Source organism: Myotis lucifugus, unplaced genomic scaffold, assembly GCF_000147115.1.
Source record: "Myotis lucifugus unplaced genomic scaffold, Myoluc2.0 scaffold_1, whole genome shotgun sequence".
NCBI lineage: Eukaryota > Metazoa > Chordata > Mammalia > Chiroptera > Vespertilionidae > Myotis > Myotis lucifugus.
In genome coordinates this window covers 37,677,861-37,697,657 of record NW_005871049.1, presented here as the reverse complement: position 1 = coordinate 37,697,657, position 19,797 = coordinate 37,677,861, and the positions used below count along the sequence as shown (strand labels likewise).

The 19,797-nt window shown below is 41.5% G+C and overlaps 1 protein-coding gene across 3 annotated transcripts in view; it reads right to left on the bottom strand.

The window, feature by feature from the left end:
- Positions 1-19,797, bottom strand: part of KIF13B (kinesin family member 13B) — a 166,472-nt gene that overhangs the window by 69,238 nt on the left and 77,437 nt on the right. For 2 of the 3 annotated variants that reach the window (XM_023755815.1, XM_023755823.1), the window contains exons 13-20: positions 17,248-17,378; positions 10,577-10,663; positions 9,052-9,242; positions 7,332-7,542; positions 6,290-6,452; positions 3,642-3,788; positions 1,807-1,956; positions 1,385-1,513 (exon numbers count right to left, since the gene is read on the bottom strand). In XM_023755815.1, the coding sequence (XP_023611583.1) occupies positions 1,385-1,513; positions 1,807-1,956; positions 3,642-3,788; positions 6,290-6,452; positions 7,332-7,542; positions 9,052-9,242; positions 10,577-10,663; positions 17,248-17,378 (1,209 nt within the window). The remainder of the gene's footprint in view (positions 1-1,384; positions 1,514-1,806; positions 1,957-3,641; positions 3,789-6,289; positions 6,453-7,331; positions 7,543-9,051; positions 9,243-10,576; positions 10,664-17,247; positions 17,379-19,797) is intronic. The other variant, XM_023755820.1, reaches the window with a different exon arrangement.

The window sequence follows — 19,797 nt, the reverse complement described above, 5'->3', positions numbered from 1 at the left end:
ACTTATGGCAGGAGCATAGGAACAAGAGTGTGGCTGGAATACAGTTCTATCATCAGCAGGAATCAAGAGGCCTGAGTTGTGTGAAAAAACTGAGCTTCTCTATAAAAAAGTTCCAATAAACACAAATCCATATCAATTTGGAGTGAAATAGCCCAGAGGAAAGAGGTAACCTCTCCAAAGCTTCACAGCAGAAGGTAGTGTAAGTACCTGGCTAACAAGGACATCAAAATCTATCCTATATAATAAAAGGCTAATATGCAAATAGACCAAATGGTGGAACAACCAGAACAACTGAATAACCAAACAACTGGTCGCTATGACATGTGCTGACCACCAGCGGGTGTGTGCGGAACATGGCGGGTGTTGGCCGAGGCAGGATGGTGGAGCAGGTGAGCAGGGGCACCAGACCAAGGTGGGGCGCTGGTCGCTGTTATCTGGGCGAGCCTCTGGTGGTTACTGAACATTCTTTGTTCCCACACACTGCAGTCCCACCTAGTGCTCGCACCTGCTGCTGGTGCCAGCCCCGCTCGCACCCGCAGCTAGCGCCGAAGCCGCCGCTTGCACCTGCTGCCAGTGCCCGGCGCTGGTCCCGATCACTCGGCACCAGCAGCAGGTGCAAGTGGCAGCTGCTGGCCCTGATAGCCCCTGAGAGCTTCTCCACCTACCCCTGCTCCCAAGGGGCAATTGGGGCAGCAACTGCCACTCCCACCCACTGATGGCACCGGCCCCGCTCATATCTGCTGCTGGCATCAGCCCCAATCACTCTGCACCATCAGTGGGTGCGAGGGGAATGGCGCCGTCAGTGTGTGGGAACGGCGGTGGCAGGAGCGGGGCTGTCGGCAGACAGGGGACTGGGGGCCATGCAGGGGCATGGAGGATGGGCCGAGATCCACTCCTGTGCCAGTGCAGCCTCGCGGCCCACAGTTCCTTTCAAGGTGCACGAATTCGTGCACTGGGCCCCTAGTATGTATGTGTGTGTGTGTGTGTGTGTGTGTGTGTGTGTATGACTAATATGCAAATTGTTCCCTCAGGAGTTTAACTGGGAGACCGGGAGTCCGATTGCTCTCTATGACATGCACTGACCACCAGGGGGCAGCACAGAATGAAGGAAGGCCCTGGTCGGCAGCTGGCAGCCAGGGAAGGAAGGCCTCAGCCAGCAGCCAGAAGGCCCCAATCAAACTGATTGCTTGCCAGGCCTAGGGACCCTAGTCGTGCACGAATTTCATACACCAGGCCTCTAGTATATGAAAAAATACTAAATACTAAAGATTTATTTAGGGATAGCTATTTTCAAAATTTGAAAAAGAACGCAATATTTATCATCTACCTAAAATCCTCAAAATCCATCACACTTCTCCTACTTGTAAATGAAACTGGGACTTACCATGCATGTGAGTTTGTTCTCATGGGTCTCCTTATCAAAGGAGGTATCTGCAGCGTCATCTCCTCCGGCAATCCTTTCCGCAATGTCGCCACTGATCCGCATCACCTCGACATGCAGCCGACCTGCCACCTGCAACAATGAGGGAAAAGCAGGTCCTTTTTCCAGAGTTTGTTCTTTCTTCTGCTTTAGAGTCAAGTGGCTAGGTTCCTGATATATGAGAATTTAGAAGCCTAGGTTCTAACAGTTCCTTTCCCCCAAAGCACTTGGAATAATCACCATAAGGCAGTATAAAACACAGGTGTTAATAACACATATAACTATTGCTTGTTATTATTGATGAAAAATGGTAACTATATATTATCAATACTCTACTGTTAAATGAACCATTCTCTGAAGGATAAAGGCATTCATAGGACACTAACCTCTCCTTTCTGGTTGACAATTGGAACAGCATATTGTAACTTCACATCATAGAAGAGGGACTCAAGGAAGACATTTGCCACCCCAATGAGACTGTGATTTTCCTGCTCATCATAGAATGGATCGGCACGCTTGAAGTAAGACCGTATTACCTTCAAAATGAAGGAAGATTCAGAACATACAACTTAAGAAAATGGACTAAAATAAAATGAATTCAACCCATCACTTTTGATGCACTCTAATAAAGTCATTAAACTCAGCTGAAGTATAGCACTGTATTGTGCTCACTCTCTCTCTCTCCCCACCCCATTCCTATTTTAGAATAAATGGTCAGCATTCTTCACCCATGAGAGAGCAATCCCCATAATGCCATTACTTTTCTTTCTTTTTTTAAATTTTAAGAATTTATTTTTTAATTACAGTTGACATACTATATTAGTTTTGGGTATATAGCACAGCGATTATGTACCTTATGAAGTGATCACTCCATTTAGTGTAGTACCCATCTGACACCATACATAGTTATTTCAGTATTATTAACTATATTCCCTGTGCTGTACTTAACATCCCCGTGACTATGTCATTACTTTTATCATTCCTCCTCCTTTACCTGGAAATCTTGCCATGAAAACATAGAAGACATACACTGACTAGAAAAAGAAGTAAAATGTATAAGAGAACTCTTCATTTTTCATTCATATCTATTCCACTTGTTCCTACAAAAATATGAGATATGTTGCTACTAATGAGAGGTGACCCCTTATAGGAGAGTGGTGTGATGGGTCCTTTTGTATTTACTATTAATGTTGTTTTATTTCTATGGTGAAATAGGAAAGGAATACACAAGAAAATAAAAATATATTTTAAGAAAAACATCTATAATAATAAAAGCATAATATGCTAATTAGACAGGATGACCTTCCAGACAAAGCCAGGGCTAGGAGGGAAGCCTGGTCCCGGTTGCCTGCCGGTGGCTGCAGGGAAACCCGGGTCCCAGGTGCCTGCCGGCGGCTGGAGAGAGGGAAGCCCAGGTCCCAGGTGTCGGAGGGAAGCCTGGGTCCCGGGTGCCAGAGGGAAGCTGGTGCTGGAAGCCAGGGGAAGGAAGGCCTACTCTTGCATGAATTTTGTGCATTGGGCCTCTAGTGTCATATAAAGTAAAAATTCATTTTTATTGATGACAATTTGGAAAACTGAAAACTTTTGAAAAACAAGAAGCTAAGGAATTAAAACAACTCTATGCGAACACAGGAGTGTTGAAAATATGTAAAAATATGCACAACACATTTTTCTATTTTAAATATGTACAGTATAGAGCTGGTCTAAATGAGAAAACCGGCAACTTGAGGGGAGGGTACCAGAGTCCATATCTATGGCACCTACTTAAGGTCAAGACACCTTCAAAATATGTTCCTAATAGTATGAATGTTAAGATATCACTGATGTTCAATTAACAAAACAAATATTGTAGGTATATTACCTACAGGGTTAAAGTGTTGAGAAATGAGAAGAGCATGGTCTCTGTCCTAAATAAATTCACAGTGCAGTCTGGGAGACAGAAACATGTTAACACCTGCAGAAATGAGTTTGGACTATAGAAAATTCTATCAGAAATCCAGAGGATACAAAATGAGGAAGAGAACAAAAGAAGATGCCAGAACAATGGGTTATTAACATTTTCGGTTAGCTAAACAAGTTAGAGGATTAAAATAAATATCCTAGAAATAGGCTTACTATTTTAGAAAAATGAACAATTTTCCCCGAAAATGGGTAGGCTCATTCCGAGATGCTTAGTTCCTTCTATGAGTACGAGCTAAGTAAGTTTTCTCAAATAACTTACTGGGGTATCTTCTTCACACTCCTTCCACTCCTGGTAAAGGTCTCTCATATCCAACAACCTGTTGTCCAATTTTTCCAAGGACCAAGTCTGCTTTCCTTTTCCTTTTCTTCTTACCTGGATTGCAGGTTCACTAAGAAGAGAGCCTCGCTGCAAAGACAGGGAGAGTGACTAAGTGAAACACAAAGATATCTATCATGGAAGTCCACCCTAAATATTCTATACCTATCAGTCAAGTGTCATCAACCAAAACTGAAACAGCTCTCATTCGTTATTCTATTCATTGCAAAACTTCCCAGAAATCTCAAAGCTTAATATAATGCCTTTATATCCAAGTGCAACCAAAATTAAAATATTGCAGTCAGATATAAATGTAAATTTAAAACACAAAAGACAAGAACATGTGTAATGGGAAGTAAAAAATGTTTTATTTGGGCCATCATATGACCACAGAATATCAGTGGGTAGAAAGAGAGTCATAAATATTGAATGGCAGGGGAAGGTTTTCTGGGACGGGTGGTTAAGAAAGTATCTTTCACTTTCCAAAAGTTTAAATTTTTCTGAATGGGTAGCATCTTAATGTCATACAACATACAAAATGTTTACAAGAGTACCTATTTACCCATTTGAAGGCAATAAATTATACCAATTTCTAAATATACAGAGTTTAAATTTAAAATTAAAACAGTATAGAACAAGACAGAGATGCTAGTTGCACAGCATTGTGAATGTACTAAATGCCACAGAATCGTTCACTTTAAAGTGGTTAATTTTGTAATGTGAATTTCATCTCAAAAAAAGAAAGCATTTCATTAAAATTTTTTCCAGCTTATAAAAACAATGTTTTTAATGTAGAAAAATATTTAAACTTTTTAAAACAACAAAGTAGAAACAAAATGCCCCTGTTCATCTCTCCCAGAGATAACAATTTATCTAATATCAATTATCTAATCAAATTTAGAGTTATTGGATAAATTTATCAACTGCCTGCTATGTCTACTTAGAACTTTGGAAAATTATGAAATACACCAATGGTGCATAACATCTTGCCTATAATCATTTCAAAAATAAAAATAATAAAAACAAGAGAAGTTACATAATGAAACAAAGATTTTAGAATTCTGAAGGTCAAAAATCACCATTCTCTCACCTACAGTAAAGGCCCTTTCACCTTATATTCAGCTGGGTAGGGAATAAATACAAAAGTCTCACTGGTGATTTGTGGGCAGTAGCTCTTCAGGGGGATAATACCAGAACTGGGACTAAATGGCAATGAGCAATATGCATCATGACGTGGTCCTGCTGCAAATAACTACAACAGGGACTGGAAAAAGAAAAAGAAGAAATCTCTGTCCCTTACCAAAAATTGCCAGATACAGGTGGGTACAAAGCCAGAAGTAAGGACCAGAAAAAACAGCATCACAGCATGGACAGGACATTAAGTGAAATAAGAATTTTCAAGTACAAAAAAAAAAAGTTTGTTGGATAAAAACATGCAAGACCCAGCCTGAGTTAAGGAGACTATCTCCTTAAGAAATACTTCCTTGTTCAACTCCTCTTTCTAGCTGAAATCTGAAAATGCTAATCAATTAAATCAATAATAGAGGGGATTAGTAGCCGTTTATTAATAACTAGAGGCCCAGTGCACAGATTCGTGCACTGATGGGGTCCCTCAGCCTGGCCTGCGCCCTCTCGAAATCTGGGACCCCTCAGGGGATGTCGGATAGCTGGTCTGGGCCTGATCCCTGCAGGCCCAATCCAGAGAGGAGGGAGCCCAATCCCTGCAGGGCCGATGCCCGCAGGCCCGATCCCCAGAGGCCTGATCCACACAGGAGGGAGCCTAATCCTGTGCGTTGAGCATCTGCCCCTCTTGGTCAGTGCACGTCATAGCGACCGGTCAACCAGTCAGTCAGTCATTTGGTCACTTAGGCTTTGATATATATAGATGGCTGTTCACCCCCAGCAATGTGCATCATCTCTACCAGTAAAAAAAAATAAAAAGGCATAAACACACTATATCAGGTGTCCAGGAGAGTCACTTCTAGGTGTTGACCTGTGCCCTAGGCGGGTTGCTCCTTTCAACAGAGCCCAGGCCAGGATACACAGAAAAGGGCTGCAGTCATGCTTAATGGGGAAAAAAATAGCCCCAGTTCAGTTTTTTTCGACACAAACAACCTTGCTCTTCTTAGTCTTCAAGAAGAAACTGAGCCCTGTACCTTTCACCATGATTGCCTTTCCTCTAATATTTTTCATCTGTGAATTCCAACTGCACCCATGGTTTGTCCTACAAATACCAACAAGCAAAATAAAGTTCTAAGTGAGTAAAATCTTTCAAACTACACATAGAATATTAAAAGATAATTCTCGCCCTGCCAGTGTGGCTCAGTGGTTGAGTGCTGACCCATGAACCAGGAGGACACCAGTTTGACACATGCAGGAGGCAGCAATCAATGATTCTCTCCCACTCCCTTCATCTCTCTGAAATCAATAACTACTAAAACAAAAAACAGAGGAGGACAAGTGTAAAAAGATCTGGATGTGGGGGTATAGATAGGGATGAGGCCAAACCCACTGGTGTTTAAATAAACACTAGTGAAATATAAAGCAGCTTTATTCAACAATATCTATTTTTCCATTAATGGCCACCTCACCTTCCTGTTGGCATCGAGGCTGGAGGCTAGAATCTGTAGGGTTACTTTATACTCTGTTCTTTTATCCAGTTCTTCTGCAATGTAATTAGCTTCTCTCACCAACAGATTGGCTTTAACAATTTGTTCCCTTAGCCTCATCAGGCTGTTATTCAGTGTTGCTTCTCTTTAAAAAAAAAAAAAAATAGGGGGAGGGAGAGATAACCATCAAGCAGCACATGAGAATATTATACAGTACATGACATGTTAATGCCAAACTGCCAACCAAGCTTTACAACGGTCTTTCGCACACAGGGAATACATCACTGACACCGACCCATGCATGCGCTTGTATCTGGGCTATGTTATAAGCATTGGCTCTCGCTGGTGTAACACACAGGCCCTAGAATACTTCCAAAACTTGACTGTATACAAATCAACTGAGGGTCTTGATAAACTGAAGATGTTGACTCAGTAGGTCTGGGGAGGGGCCTAAAATGTCCTATTTCTATCAATCTCCAGGTGACAGAGATGCTGCATGTCTGCAGACCAAACTCTGAATAGCAAGAGGTTAGTTAAGTACTGTCTGTAACCACGAATAAGACATTTTAGTGCAATGCTAATTAGCCAGCATAGAGATCAAACTTGCAATCTGAGTCTCATTAGCACCATGCTTTACCTACCTGAGCTAATCAGTCCAGATAACCACCTTTCTTTTTTTTTCCTTTTTTTAAAAAGCATCTACCCAAGCTCCAGAACCTAAAGTATAATACAATAATAGAGTGTAACTGCTAAACACAAATACTTGTTTATCCACATCCAAAAGCCATACAAACTAAAAACAGGGCAGCACCAAACATGGGCAGCTTTAAATAAGACAATATAAATGGACAATTTCCTTTTTAAAAAAAAAAAATGCCAAGTGGTACTTAGCTGTGCCACTCTCTTTTAATATGATTCTTTCTAAAGTATTTTCTATATGTTTCCACTTTGTATCTTAACCTAGGTGGGTTAAAGGTGATAAGCATATGTTATGCATATAATAAAGGCCCAAGGCACCACCTACCTCTCTTCGGCCCACTGTCTCAATCGTTGCTGAGCGCTGGGGGACTGGAAAGAAAACCTGTCCGAGCTGCGACAGTTTTGTTTCTCCGGAGACAGCCTTCTTCGTAGCTGCTCCAATTCATGCTCATACATAAGTCTCTGGCGCTCTAATGCGGATCGTTTTTCTTCTTCATGCTGTTTTTCTACGCTGTTCAATATTGACTGCATTGGATCTAGACATGATTTTTTAAAAGGTAAATAATGAATAAAAGATAAACTATACAACACAATCTATTTCAAGTATTATTCTATACCAAAGGACCAGTGCATGAAATTCACGCACGGGTGCAGTCCCTAGGCCTTGCAATCGAAGCATGAGCATCTGTCATGGAAGGGCAGGTCCCAGCTGACCTCTGGGCCCTGGGCAGCACCTGAGCCCCCAGGCTCCTGCATGCCCCCTTCCACCTGAGTCACAGCGCCCAAGTTGCCATGCAAAGATGTGGTGAGCTCAGCCGGACGCCACGACCCGGGGTGCAGCGTGGGCCTCTGGGCCACCCAATGGTGCTGCATGAAAGCTGGGCGGGCAGCGTGCTCTCTCCCGGCCGGCCTAGCAGACCAGCTCCTGCACGAACCCACAGAGAGCCTGACCGGCCCCTGCAGACTGGCCAGCTGTGGCCCAGCTCACCAGGAAGAGGCCGCACGGGGGCAGGGCAGGCTCCTCGCGGGCACCCAGCTCCTGAGCATGGGGGCTTCCCCCGTGCGTGAGCCCTGGCATCCCAGGGGAAGGGTAGCAGGGGGAGTGAGAGTGAGCTTGGTGGACACCCCACATTCTCACCGCACCTCCGTCCCTATCACCCCTGCCCCCAGGTAGCCGGCAAGAGATAGCAGCACATTGCCAACGCCCAGCATGTTCCGTGCTGCCCCCTGGTGGTCAGCGCACATCGAACTCCTGGTCTCCCAGTCGAACTCCCAGTCGAACGACCGCCCAAGGGGACAATTTCCATATTAGGCTTTTATTATATAGGGTTGTTGTTTGTCATCCTAATAAAAATAAGATTTTTAAAGAGAGTCTGGAATAAACTTAGCTTCCTTGCTCTCAATTACTTATCTTCTGCTCTGTCAGATCTATGCCAAACTACCTTCCATACAGAAGAAGCAGGTCTACTAGTTCTACACGTAACCTAAGAGACTGTTTAATGCGCCAGAAATCCACTACAATAATGAGCCAGTGATAATCAAGCTTCAAACCTGAAAAATTCTATCAATGAGGACATAGTTTGCAGTGCTTTCTAGATCAAGGCAGAAAGAATCAAGTTTTTATAAATGTAATACATTAAAACCAAAGACATGAAAAGGATAGCATAAGGAGAACAACTAAAGAATTCCTTTTTGTTGTTAACATTTAAAGCATCTAAGTTATAAACATTTTTAACTCTCCACCAACTTTAAAAGAAACTGAGACCAAAGAGGTAGTTACCAGAAAAGGGGTGGGGGGGCGGTTGAAAAGAGGAAGGGGAATATAGTCAATAATATTGTGGTAAGTTTATGTGGTGACTAGAATTAGGGGATGTTCACACTGTAAAGTATAAAAATGTTGAATCACCATGTTGTACACCTGAAAATAATATAACCAATATTAGATCATATACCAACTCTACTTAAATAAAAAAATTAATTCAATCTAAAAACATTCAATCTAAAAAAATTAATTCAATTCTAAAATGCACAACAGATCTGCTCACCATTATTAGCCAGAGCCTTCATGGTAACCTCCATCTGTGCATATTCATAGTTGAAGTTGATTTCACTGGATACCTCGCTGGAGGAGTCTCCGTCTACATCCAGCTGCTCAGAACTGGTATCATTCTTCATGGAGGTATCTTGTTCTTCGTCCTCTCGATCTACTTTCTTTTTCTTTTTAGGCAAATTCAATCTAGGGGAAAAAAGATCACTTTTAAAATAAAGATATACACATTCATTTCATTCATTCAATACTGGCATTTGTTAGAGGCCAAGGGGATACCATGTAAATATAAGGTGATTACTATACTCAGTTTATATTCGAGTAGTAGAAAGAAAACACACATGTACATGCAAATAATTACAACAGAGAGTATGATACAATGCCACATAACTATTACAAGCTAGGAGAAGTTATGAATGAAACAACATAGGGATACATCAAATTTGTATAGTATTAGTTGTGAGGAATAACTCTGAAAAGATCAACTTAACCAAAGTATGAAGGCTTTGAATACTAAGCCAAGAAATTTATACTTGATTTAGTTTGATAAGAAAAAAATAATATTTCCACACATTTTGTACCCCTCTACCCTTTCTTCAATAATCAAAATATCATCTGGCCTACAAGTAAAGGATCTTCACGAATTATAAGAAAAGTCAGTTTGATATCTGAAGCACAGTGACCAATTACAGGAAGAGAAACAGACTGGGTTTTAATTTTATACAATATCCAGCTGCTTTTCCTTGCCAACACAACACCAATTTTGTATGAGAAACAATGTGTGCACAGCCAGCCTCCCTCTCAGCCAAGAAGCAAATTCCAGCAAATGAGACCTAAGTGGAAGGTTGCTGGGAACTTGGAGAAGACTTCTAGAATGGTGTGGCCATCTTTAGACCATGAGAAATGTCAGGACAATGACAAGACTTCTGCCATGACATTTTTGAGGGGCTTAGCCAATGCCAACAGCCATTTTCCTTTGGACTTCTTGTTTTGTCAAAGAAATAAACTATTTAAGTCACTACAGTCAAGTTTGCTGCTAATTGCAGCTAAAAGTAATACAATCCCTATTTATAAAATTTTAAGAAAACAACAAAGATAAGCATGTCAGAAAAAAATTAATTTTTATAGCAGATGGCAAAATAATCATCTTCTACTGAGAAATAAAAAGGAAAAAATGTGTAAGTAAACCATTTTTCCTGAGTGTATGGTTCATATGTTTCTTGGGCTACAAGCAAACATATATACAGGTGGGGCAAAAGTAGGTTTACAGTTGTGAGTACACGAAAGTTTATTCTTGTATTATTATTTATTAATTATTATAATATTTTCCATAAGAACAACAGTAAACCTACTTTTGCCCTACCATGAATATAGTATATAAATACACATATAGAAAATAAGTAAATATTATACACTAAAATATATAAAGTTTATGGAATTATGTCCACTTTTCAATATATATTCTTTTATTTCAGAGTATAGTCTTCAATAATCCTCTTTAAGACCCATGAATAATGTCATACCTGAAGAAGTGGTTGTTTCCCCATAATATCCTATCCCCATGGTGTAGCTGTATAGCACTGGACACAGAAGAGCCATTTACAAATGTTCTGTGGAGAGAAGAGGTCAAACATATAAACAATTATCACGTTTTCTCCTTTAATTTTCTAGGACCACAGAGATATGGTTACTAGAAAAAATGTATTAATCAGTTCCCCAAAATAAAACCTGCCCTTGGTGAATTTTATTATTTATATCTACTTTTTTGCTAACTTACCTAAAATGCTTATGGTACTAAGTACAATAATTATCCTCTGTTTTTCAAAGTTCTAAACATGTTATATAACACTAGAGGCCTGGTGCATGGATTTGTGCACCAGTGGGGTCCTTTAGCCTGGCCTGCACCCTCTCGCAATCCAGGACCCCTCAGGGGATGTAGTAGTATGTAAAGTGGCAGGTGGCCGGGGAGGAGTCCGAGCCCAGGGCTGGGCACCGAGCCGCTCCCGCTCATCCAGGCCCCGCTGTGCCTGCCACCACTGCTGCTGACGCCGTGGCTCAGTAGCACTACCGCGGAGACGGGAGAGGCTCCCGTCACTGCAGCTGTGCTCTCCAGCCATGAGCCCAGCTCATGCCCATCTGGTGCCCATCGGTCAGCTGAGCAGCTCTCCCACTGTGGGAGTGAACTAATCATGGGGGGGGGGGGGGGCAGCTCCTGCATTGAGCATTTGCCCCCTGGTGGTCAGTGCGCATCATAGCTACCAGTTGTCCAGTTGACTGGTCATTTAGGCTTTTATATATATAGATTACAGGCAAAAATAGGAAGATGGTAGCAGCATACATTACAATTAAAACAAGCATGTCCAATCTCGTGGATAAAAAAAAGCCAGTCAACCAAGGGGATGCTAGAAGTAACTATAGATATCAGTAATAAGAAATGATAGCAATGTTAAATTCTTCTGTAACTGGCCATAGCATAGAAAAATGCTCATATCCTGTCAATACATAGAAGATTTGTCAATTCCACCTGACTGTTTACCTTGACAATGGAGTTAAACAGAAGAAACGGTGGGTAGAAGGATATAAAATGAAGAATTTGGAGAGGGCAGGAAATAAATAGAAACTCATACATACTGCTATAAAAATGGTATTCCTGGAATTAGTGTCATCATGCCTCTCTCCTGCTGAATAACTCATTTGCTTAGATATAGGATAAAGGTCAAGTTGTTTATTTTTCTTTTTTTAAATATATTTTTATTGATTTCAGAGGAAGGGAGAGGGAGAGAGAGATAGAAACATCAATGATGAGAGAGAATCATTGATTGGCTGCCTCCTGCAAGCCCCCTACTAGGCATGAGCCCTTGACCTGAATTGAACCTGGGACCTTTCAGTCTGCAGGTCGACACTCTATCCACTGAGCCAAGCCAGCTCGGGCTAAAGGTCAAGGTCTTTAACTTAACATTAAAGGTCTAATAAAAGGAAGCCCTCTTTATCTCCTCCTTTCTCTCTTCTAGTGAACTCTCACCTCCAGAAAAACAAACAAACTAACAAAAACCTTTAGGTTTGGTCCACTAAACATGGCTGACTCTTCCTCCAAAGCCAGGTTTATACCCATCCTACAAACTGGAAGAGGGTTCCCATTCTTCTCCATCCCCCAAATCTTACTCAGCTCTCAAAAGCCCAGTTTGGTTTATACTTCCCATGAAAGTATAAACCAGCCTACAGTACCTTGCTTTCTTTAAGTTCCCAAAGTACTTCGCTGGCATTATACTGTGGTTGTTTCTCTATTTTGAAAAAAAAAATATTTTTATTGATTTCAGAGAGGATGAGAAACGGAGAGAAAGAAACATCAATAATGAGAGAGAATCATTGATCAGCTGCCTCCTGCATGTCCCCTACTGAGGATCTAGCCAGAAACCCAGGCATGTGCCATGACCAGGAATTGAAACAGCAACCCTTCAGTGAACGGGACTACACCCAACCAACTGAGTCACACCAGCCAGGGCATATGTAGGCTTATTCTTAAAAGCTACAGCAGCCTGGCCAGCGTGGCTCCGTGGTTGAGCATCGACCTATGAACCAAGAGGTCACAGTTGGATTCTCACGTTTTAGCACAAATCAAGGAAGAGGCACCAAACATTACTCGTAGTCATTTGGTCATTCACAGCTACACAATCACAATCTAAAAAAAAAGAAAAATGTTTTGTTGCCCTGGCCCGGTTATTCAGTTGATTAAAGTGTCCCCCCATGCACCAAAGGGTTTCAGGTTTGATCACCGTTCAAGAGGGTGATGTGGAAGGCAACCAATCAATGTTTCTCTCTCTCTCTCTCTCTCTCTCTCTCTCTCTCTCTCTTTCTCTCGCTCTAAAATCAACTTAAAAAATAATAAAATAAAAATTTAAAAACACCATAGGCAGCAAAATTTCAGATGTATGTCGTAACAATATTTTTACCGATACAGCTCCTAGGACAATGGAAACTAAGGAGAAAATAAACAATGGGACTACATCAAAATCAAAAGCTTCTGCACAGCAAAAGAAACCATCAACAAAACAACAAGAAAGCCCACTGCATGGGAGAACATATTTGCCAATGATATATCCGATAAGGGTTTAATCTCCAAAATTTATAGGGGACTCATACATCTTAACAAAAGAAAGATAAACAATCCAATCAAAAAATGGACAAAGAACCTAAATAGACACTTTTCAAAAGAAGACATACAGAAGGCCAACAGACATGAAAACATGCTCAAAGTCACTAATCATGGAGAGATGCAAATCAAAATGACAATGAGGTACCATCTCACACCTGTCAGAATGGCTATCATCAACAAATCAACAAACAACAAGTGCTGACAAGGATATGGAGAAAAAGAAACCCTCATGCACTGCTGGTGGGAATGCAGACTGGTGCAGCCACTGTAGAAACAGTATGGAGTTTCCTCAAAAAATTAAAAATGGAACTACCATTTGACCCAGTAATCCCACTTCTTGGACTATATCCCAAAAAATCAGAAACACCAAAAAGAAAGGATATATGCACCCCTATGTCCACAGCAGCACAATTTACCATAGCTAAGATTTGGAAACAGCCCAAGTGCCCATCAGCAGATGAGTGGATTAAAAAACTGTGGTACATCTACATAATGGAATACTACGCTGTTGTAAAAAAGAAAGAACTCTTACCATCTGCAATAGTATGGATGGACCTAGAGAGCATTATGCTAAGCGAAATAAGCCAGTTGGAGAAAGATAAATATCACATGATCGCACTCATTTGTGGAATATAATGAACAACATAAACTGGTGAACAAAAATAGATCCAGAGACATAGAAGCATCGAATAGACCGTCAAACCTCAGAGGGTAGGCACGGGAGGGTGCGAGGTAGAGTGGAGGTAAGAGATCAACCAAAGGACTTGTATGCACGCATATAAGTATAACCAATGGACACAGACAGTAGGGGGGTGAGGGCATGTGCTGGGGGGTGGGAGTGGCTGAGTAGAGGTCAATGGGGGGAAAAGGGGACATATGTAATACTTTAAACAATAAAGAATTAAAAAATATATTTAAAAACAAAAAATGTTTTGTCTGTGAATGTTCTTAACAAAGCAGTAAAAATTATGACTTGTATGAAATCTTGACTCTTGAGTACACAACTTTTTAAACACAGGTGACAAAATGAGAAGTACACAAAAAGCACTGCTTTAATGCATTCCAAAGTATGATGATTGTCTGAGTCAAAGACATATACAAAGTGGTCTTTTGGCAGACATTTTCTTGAAAATAAACAAAGCCAGCCTTTCACTTTGAGGAAAACAACTGACAGTACTTGTTGCCAACTGCAAAGTTCAAGCTTTCAAGTGAGTTTTGGAAAACTTATGTCAACGTCCTCCAACTACAGACCACAGGAATATTCTTGTAGTTGAACAAGTTGGGTTTATTACTCATGCAAAGGAAAAAGACACGCCTTAGGAAGCCTGGGGCATCAGCGAGAGGGTGTTGAGGACTTGTTGCAGGATTGGGTCTTTAGCTGGATGATCTGGGAGAAGGTGTAAAGAAGTGGGGGTTCTCTATACATGGGATGCTGTCAGAAAGCAGGAGTATTTCTATGATGAGCTATTTTTAGAAATCTTACCTATAGAAGGGAGACTAGAATGAGGATAAAGTTGTAATGAGTGAAGGAGTGGCTCATGTCAGCCAAGAGGAGAGGTTTGCTATTTTGTGTGTGGCACAGTGACCTTGGCTTTTGTCTGCGCTGAAACAAAATTATTATGTAGCCTGCTTTGTCTTACTTTATTATCACACAGAGTGACCTTGCCTGAGGGTGTATTCTGTGCAATTATTTAATAGGAAAATAACATGCCCTAGAGCTGGAAGTGCCAGGCCAGCTTCCGCTCTTTTTTTTTCTTCTTAGTATATTTTTATTGATTTCAGAGAGAAAGGGAGAGAGAGCCAGAAACATCAATGATGAAAGAGAATCACTGATTGACTGTCTCCTGCATGCCCCACCCTGGGGATTGAGCTCACAACCCAGGCATGTGCCCTGACTGGGAATTGAACTGTGAACTGGTTCATAGGTCGTGTTCAACCACTGAGCCATGCCGGCCAGGCTTGCTCTTTCTTTTCCTTTCTCACCTATATCCTTCAGCAGGAGCTTAATAGCTTCCCAATATACAGACTTTAGAGATGAAATTAGTGATGATACTAATGATTTTTTAATATCACATGATGAAATGGACCAAAATTCAGATCAATATGTCAGTTAACCATCCTATATAATAAAAGTCCAGTGACTGAATGACAGAACTACCAGAACAACCGATCAACCAGTCGCTATGACGCACACTGACCAGCAGGGTACAGATGCAGAAGCTTCCCCCTGGTGGTCAGTGCACTCCCACAGTGGGAATGCCGCTTGGCTGACTGGGATGAGCAACGTTTCTAAAGCGGGCTGATCCTCGCAGGCCACACCCCCCCCACCACCAGTGCATGAATTCTGTGCACCGGGCCTCTAGTCACCTATAAGTTAGACAGTTATATAACAAGATAGTTAACAGTTTCATAGCTAAGGAAACAACATTTAATAATGTTATGCCTCTTAATTCATTCATTACTTACTGAGCACTTACTTACTAGTCTTATATTATACGCTAAGGATAGAGAATGTAAAAAGGAAAGGTCCTTGTCTTCCAAGAGTTCTCAGTCCAATGGGTTAATAAAGATTAACAGCCCATAAGAATACAACACAGAAACATAAGATACACTGGGAATAGATAATAGGGGCCCTTAATTTAGACCAAACAGGAAGTTTCCCAAAGTAGATAATGACAGAGCTTTAGAAGTTAGCTGACCTAAGAAATGTCAGAGGCAGAGGAATAGGAGAAAAATAGAAGGGATGTAAGGAATTTTGTATAAAAAAGAGTAGAAAGTCACCTGGCTGTACAGTGGGTAGAGCAGGAAAAAGATCAGGGTGCTGGCAGGGGTTCTAGTCAAGATCTGATGAGGGCCTTATATAAATAAGCTGCGGTAGTGGGTATAGAGAGGAAGGAATGGGTTTAAGAGAGATTAAAAAGTTAACATAAAGAATGTGGTAACTAACTGTGGGAGACTGTTAGACATGAGCAGAGCAAAGACAATGGGCTGGTACAGGGTGGAAAGCCTAGCAAAGGACAACTATAGGGTGGGACCTGGTCCCCAGGGTGACCTTTTGTCCCCTAGCATATTGCTGGTCATGCAGTTTGGACCCCCTGACCTTTCCTCCCTAGAGATAACATCTAGACCTCAGTTTTATTTCAGCTCCAGAAAAGCAGCAAAACCAGACAAGCAACACCACAATCAAGGCTGACCTCAGGACCAGATGCATTGAATAATGACCCCTGCCCTGGTGCCAAGCAATCAATCAATGGAGACCCCAACCATGACAGGACACACCTGGAAAGCTGCTGAATAGTCTATTGAGATCTTCCCCTGGGACCTCCCCTAAAATCTCCACCCTTAAAACCTTAGAAAGGAGGACCCAGCTGCTCTCCCTCTCCTGAGCCCGCCCATGCCTTTGCCTTTCCCTTCCTCCTCCCCTGCCTCTCCCCCTCCCGCTTCCCCAGGTGTCTTACCATTACCTTCCTCACTCCCAAGTTCCTAGGGCTCTTCCTTTGCCTCTAAAACTTATTTCCTAAGCCCATTTCTTCTACGAATTACTTCTTCTACCTCTGTGATTTTCCAAATAAATATTTTCTTATAGTCTGAGTCTTGGCTGTGAATTCTTCCCTAGCCAGAACTCAAGTACTGAGGTTGCTGAACCCAGGTCTGGTATAACTTCTGATGCCATTCCCGCCACCTACAAGATTACTGGATATCTTCACTAAGTGAACTTAAAAGCAAACCAAGGCTAAATGTCCTCCAACTGGTGTACTTTCTTCCTCTTAAAAGTTATTGTGACATGCCCTGATCGGTTTGGCTCAGTGGATAGAGCGTCGGCCTGGGGACTGAAGGGTCCCGGGTTCGATTCCAGTCAAGGGCATGTACCTTGGTTGCGGGCACATCCCCAGTAGGGGGTGTGCAGGCGGCAGCTAATCAATGTTTCTCTCTCATCGATGTTTCTGACTCTCTATCCCTCTCCCTTCCTCTCTGTAAAAAATCAATAAAATATATTTTTTAAAAATTATTGTGACATTAATACTAATTAAAGTACATTACCTGGTGTTCCTTTGAGGAGTCAGGATAACCTGGCCTTCTGGCGTGATGTCTATAATACAGTGTTCAGGAAGAATTCCCATGCCACACAGCTGGATATCTTGGGAATTTGCTGAACCTATCAATGTATGTTCCTACAAAGGAATCAAATACACTGATTAATACCATATTCTTACATGTATACAAAGTAAAATAATCTACTCTGAGCCTTCTTATATTAATCAATCCATTACCTTAGCTAAGAGATTTTTAAAGCAAATGGAATAGCATGGGGAATTTCTGGCTTTCTCTGAAAATCATTTGACAAGTTCTATTTCCTTTAGGGAATAATTCACTGAGTTGAGTTATACCTTTTAAACTGAAAACTATAGTTTTATATTAATGCCTCTACTATAATCATTATTTTCCATTGCAACCTTTTTTTGTTGTTGTTAATCCTCACTCAAGGATATGTTTTCCTTTGATTTTTAGAGAGAGTAAAAGGGAGAGAGGACGAGAGAGAGAAACATTGACATGAGAAAGACACATCAATTGGCTGGGGCCAGGGATCGAACCTATAACCCAGGTACATGCCCTTGACCAGGAACTGAACCCTCAACCCTTTGATCTACAGGCAATACTCTAACCACTGAGCAAAACTCCAGAGCTCCAATGCAATTTTGATTCCAAATATTTTATGCTACTCTCAGAGCATGAGCCATAGGGCAAGGATGTACCAAAAATATTGGTCTGAAAACTACACGTACTTAAATTGCACATCACTTACCTGGTCTCAATTAAGATAAGTCAACTATAAAGATAAAATGTTATTCAAATGTAAGAAACTAAAAAGACTAAAATTATTTTATGAATCACATAGTCTCTTTAAACATCATAAGAGATATGACAGGTGTGTTTTTTTCACCATAGACCCCCTAATTACTCAATTCTCTACACTCCAATCACTAGCCTCACTTTTTGCAGGTTACTGAGAAAATGGATATAAAAATCAAGCTCCCTCTTCTGACTGTCCATCCATGATTAAATGTTCACATGACCTGGATGTGTCCTAGGCCACCTTCTCCTTCTACTCCGCTAAGTCAGGGGTCAGTCAGGGGTCAGATATGAAATAGTCACACGCAACTACTCAATTCTGCCCTGTAATGTGAAAGTAGCCAGACAATATGCAAATGACTAGGTGTGGCTACTTACCAATAAAACTTTATTTATGAGCACTTAAATTTGAATTTCATATAATTTTCAGGTGCTTGAAATATTAAGATTCATTTGATTTCTTTTCAACCATCCAAACAATGTACTATCTAGCTCCTGGGCCAGAAGCTAGATTTGGCCTAGGTGGCTGACTCCTGACCAGGAGGATCTCATCCAGTCCCATGAGCTTTAAATACTGTCTACATAATAAATTAAATCACCAACCCAGAACTACAGACTTGGGTTCCATTATTCCCCACCTCTACGACCACAATCTTAGTCTCAGTCACCGTTATTTCTTGCCGACCTGGAAGAACCTGGCTGTCTGAAGACATTTCAAAGTGAAAGGGCCAAAGCAGAGCCTTTTTCACCCCCAATCCACCCCCACAATGACTCTATTCCTTTCCCCAAAAATAATGGCGCTACCACTACCCAGTTAGGCAACTAAAAAGCTAAAATGCTATCTTCAAGTCCTCTCTATCCTTTATCAGTCTAACTCCTCACCCCATGTCAATCAGGAAATCTGTATGGACTCCCCCTCCAAAACATATAAGGAATCAGCTCATTTCCCCCACCTCTGTTGTCATATCCTAGTCTCCTGCCTGGGTGAACACAGGGGCTTCCTACCATTTTTCTATGTCTACTCACCCACCCCCGTCCACTCCCACCACAACAGCTGATCATGTGATCCGCCTATTTAAAACTCTCTAGTGGTTTCCTTTTGAAGATCTAATGAAATCCAAATTCTTACCAGGCTTTACAAAACACTGTGATCTGCCCCCAGCCCCTATGCTAGCACCCCCCACTCTCTCTCTCCTGGAGCTACACCCAGTCACATTGGCCTTTTACCTGGTCTTTGAGTACACTGGCTGTTTCTTCTGTCTGAAATGTTCTTCCCCTGTTCTTGATATTGGTAGTTTCCTGCCATTTCTATCTCAGCTTTTATGGGCATATCCTCAGAGAGGTGAATCCTGAACTATCAGAAATAGCCACCCATCACTCTCACATTTGAATTCCTACATAGCTCTGACTTTCCATGTCAGAGATGACATAGCTCTGTCACCTCCAGAGCTAACATGGAAGCTCCATGAGAGCAGAGAACAGCCACACCTACTCCCCACTGTAACACAAGCAGTTAGCACAGGCCTTACACATAAAGGCATTAAGTAAATATAAAAGGAAAATAAATGAACTATCATCTCCCTTAACCTTCCCTTCAGACTCAAAAGAAGATGATTCTCTCTTCTTGGCTGGTAACACTTCTAATTATATTCTGAGTTCTAGTTCTTCCCAGGTCATCTAGGATCTCAATCTAATATAAAGGCCTCTTCCCCTCTGGTATTTTTACTTCCCTCTTTCTGG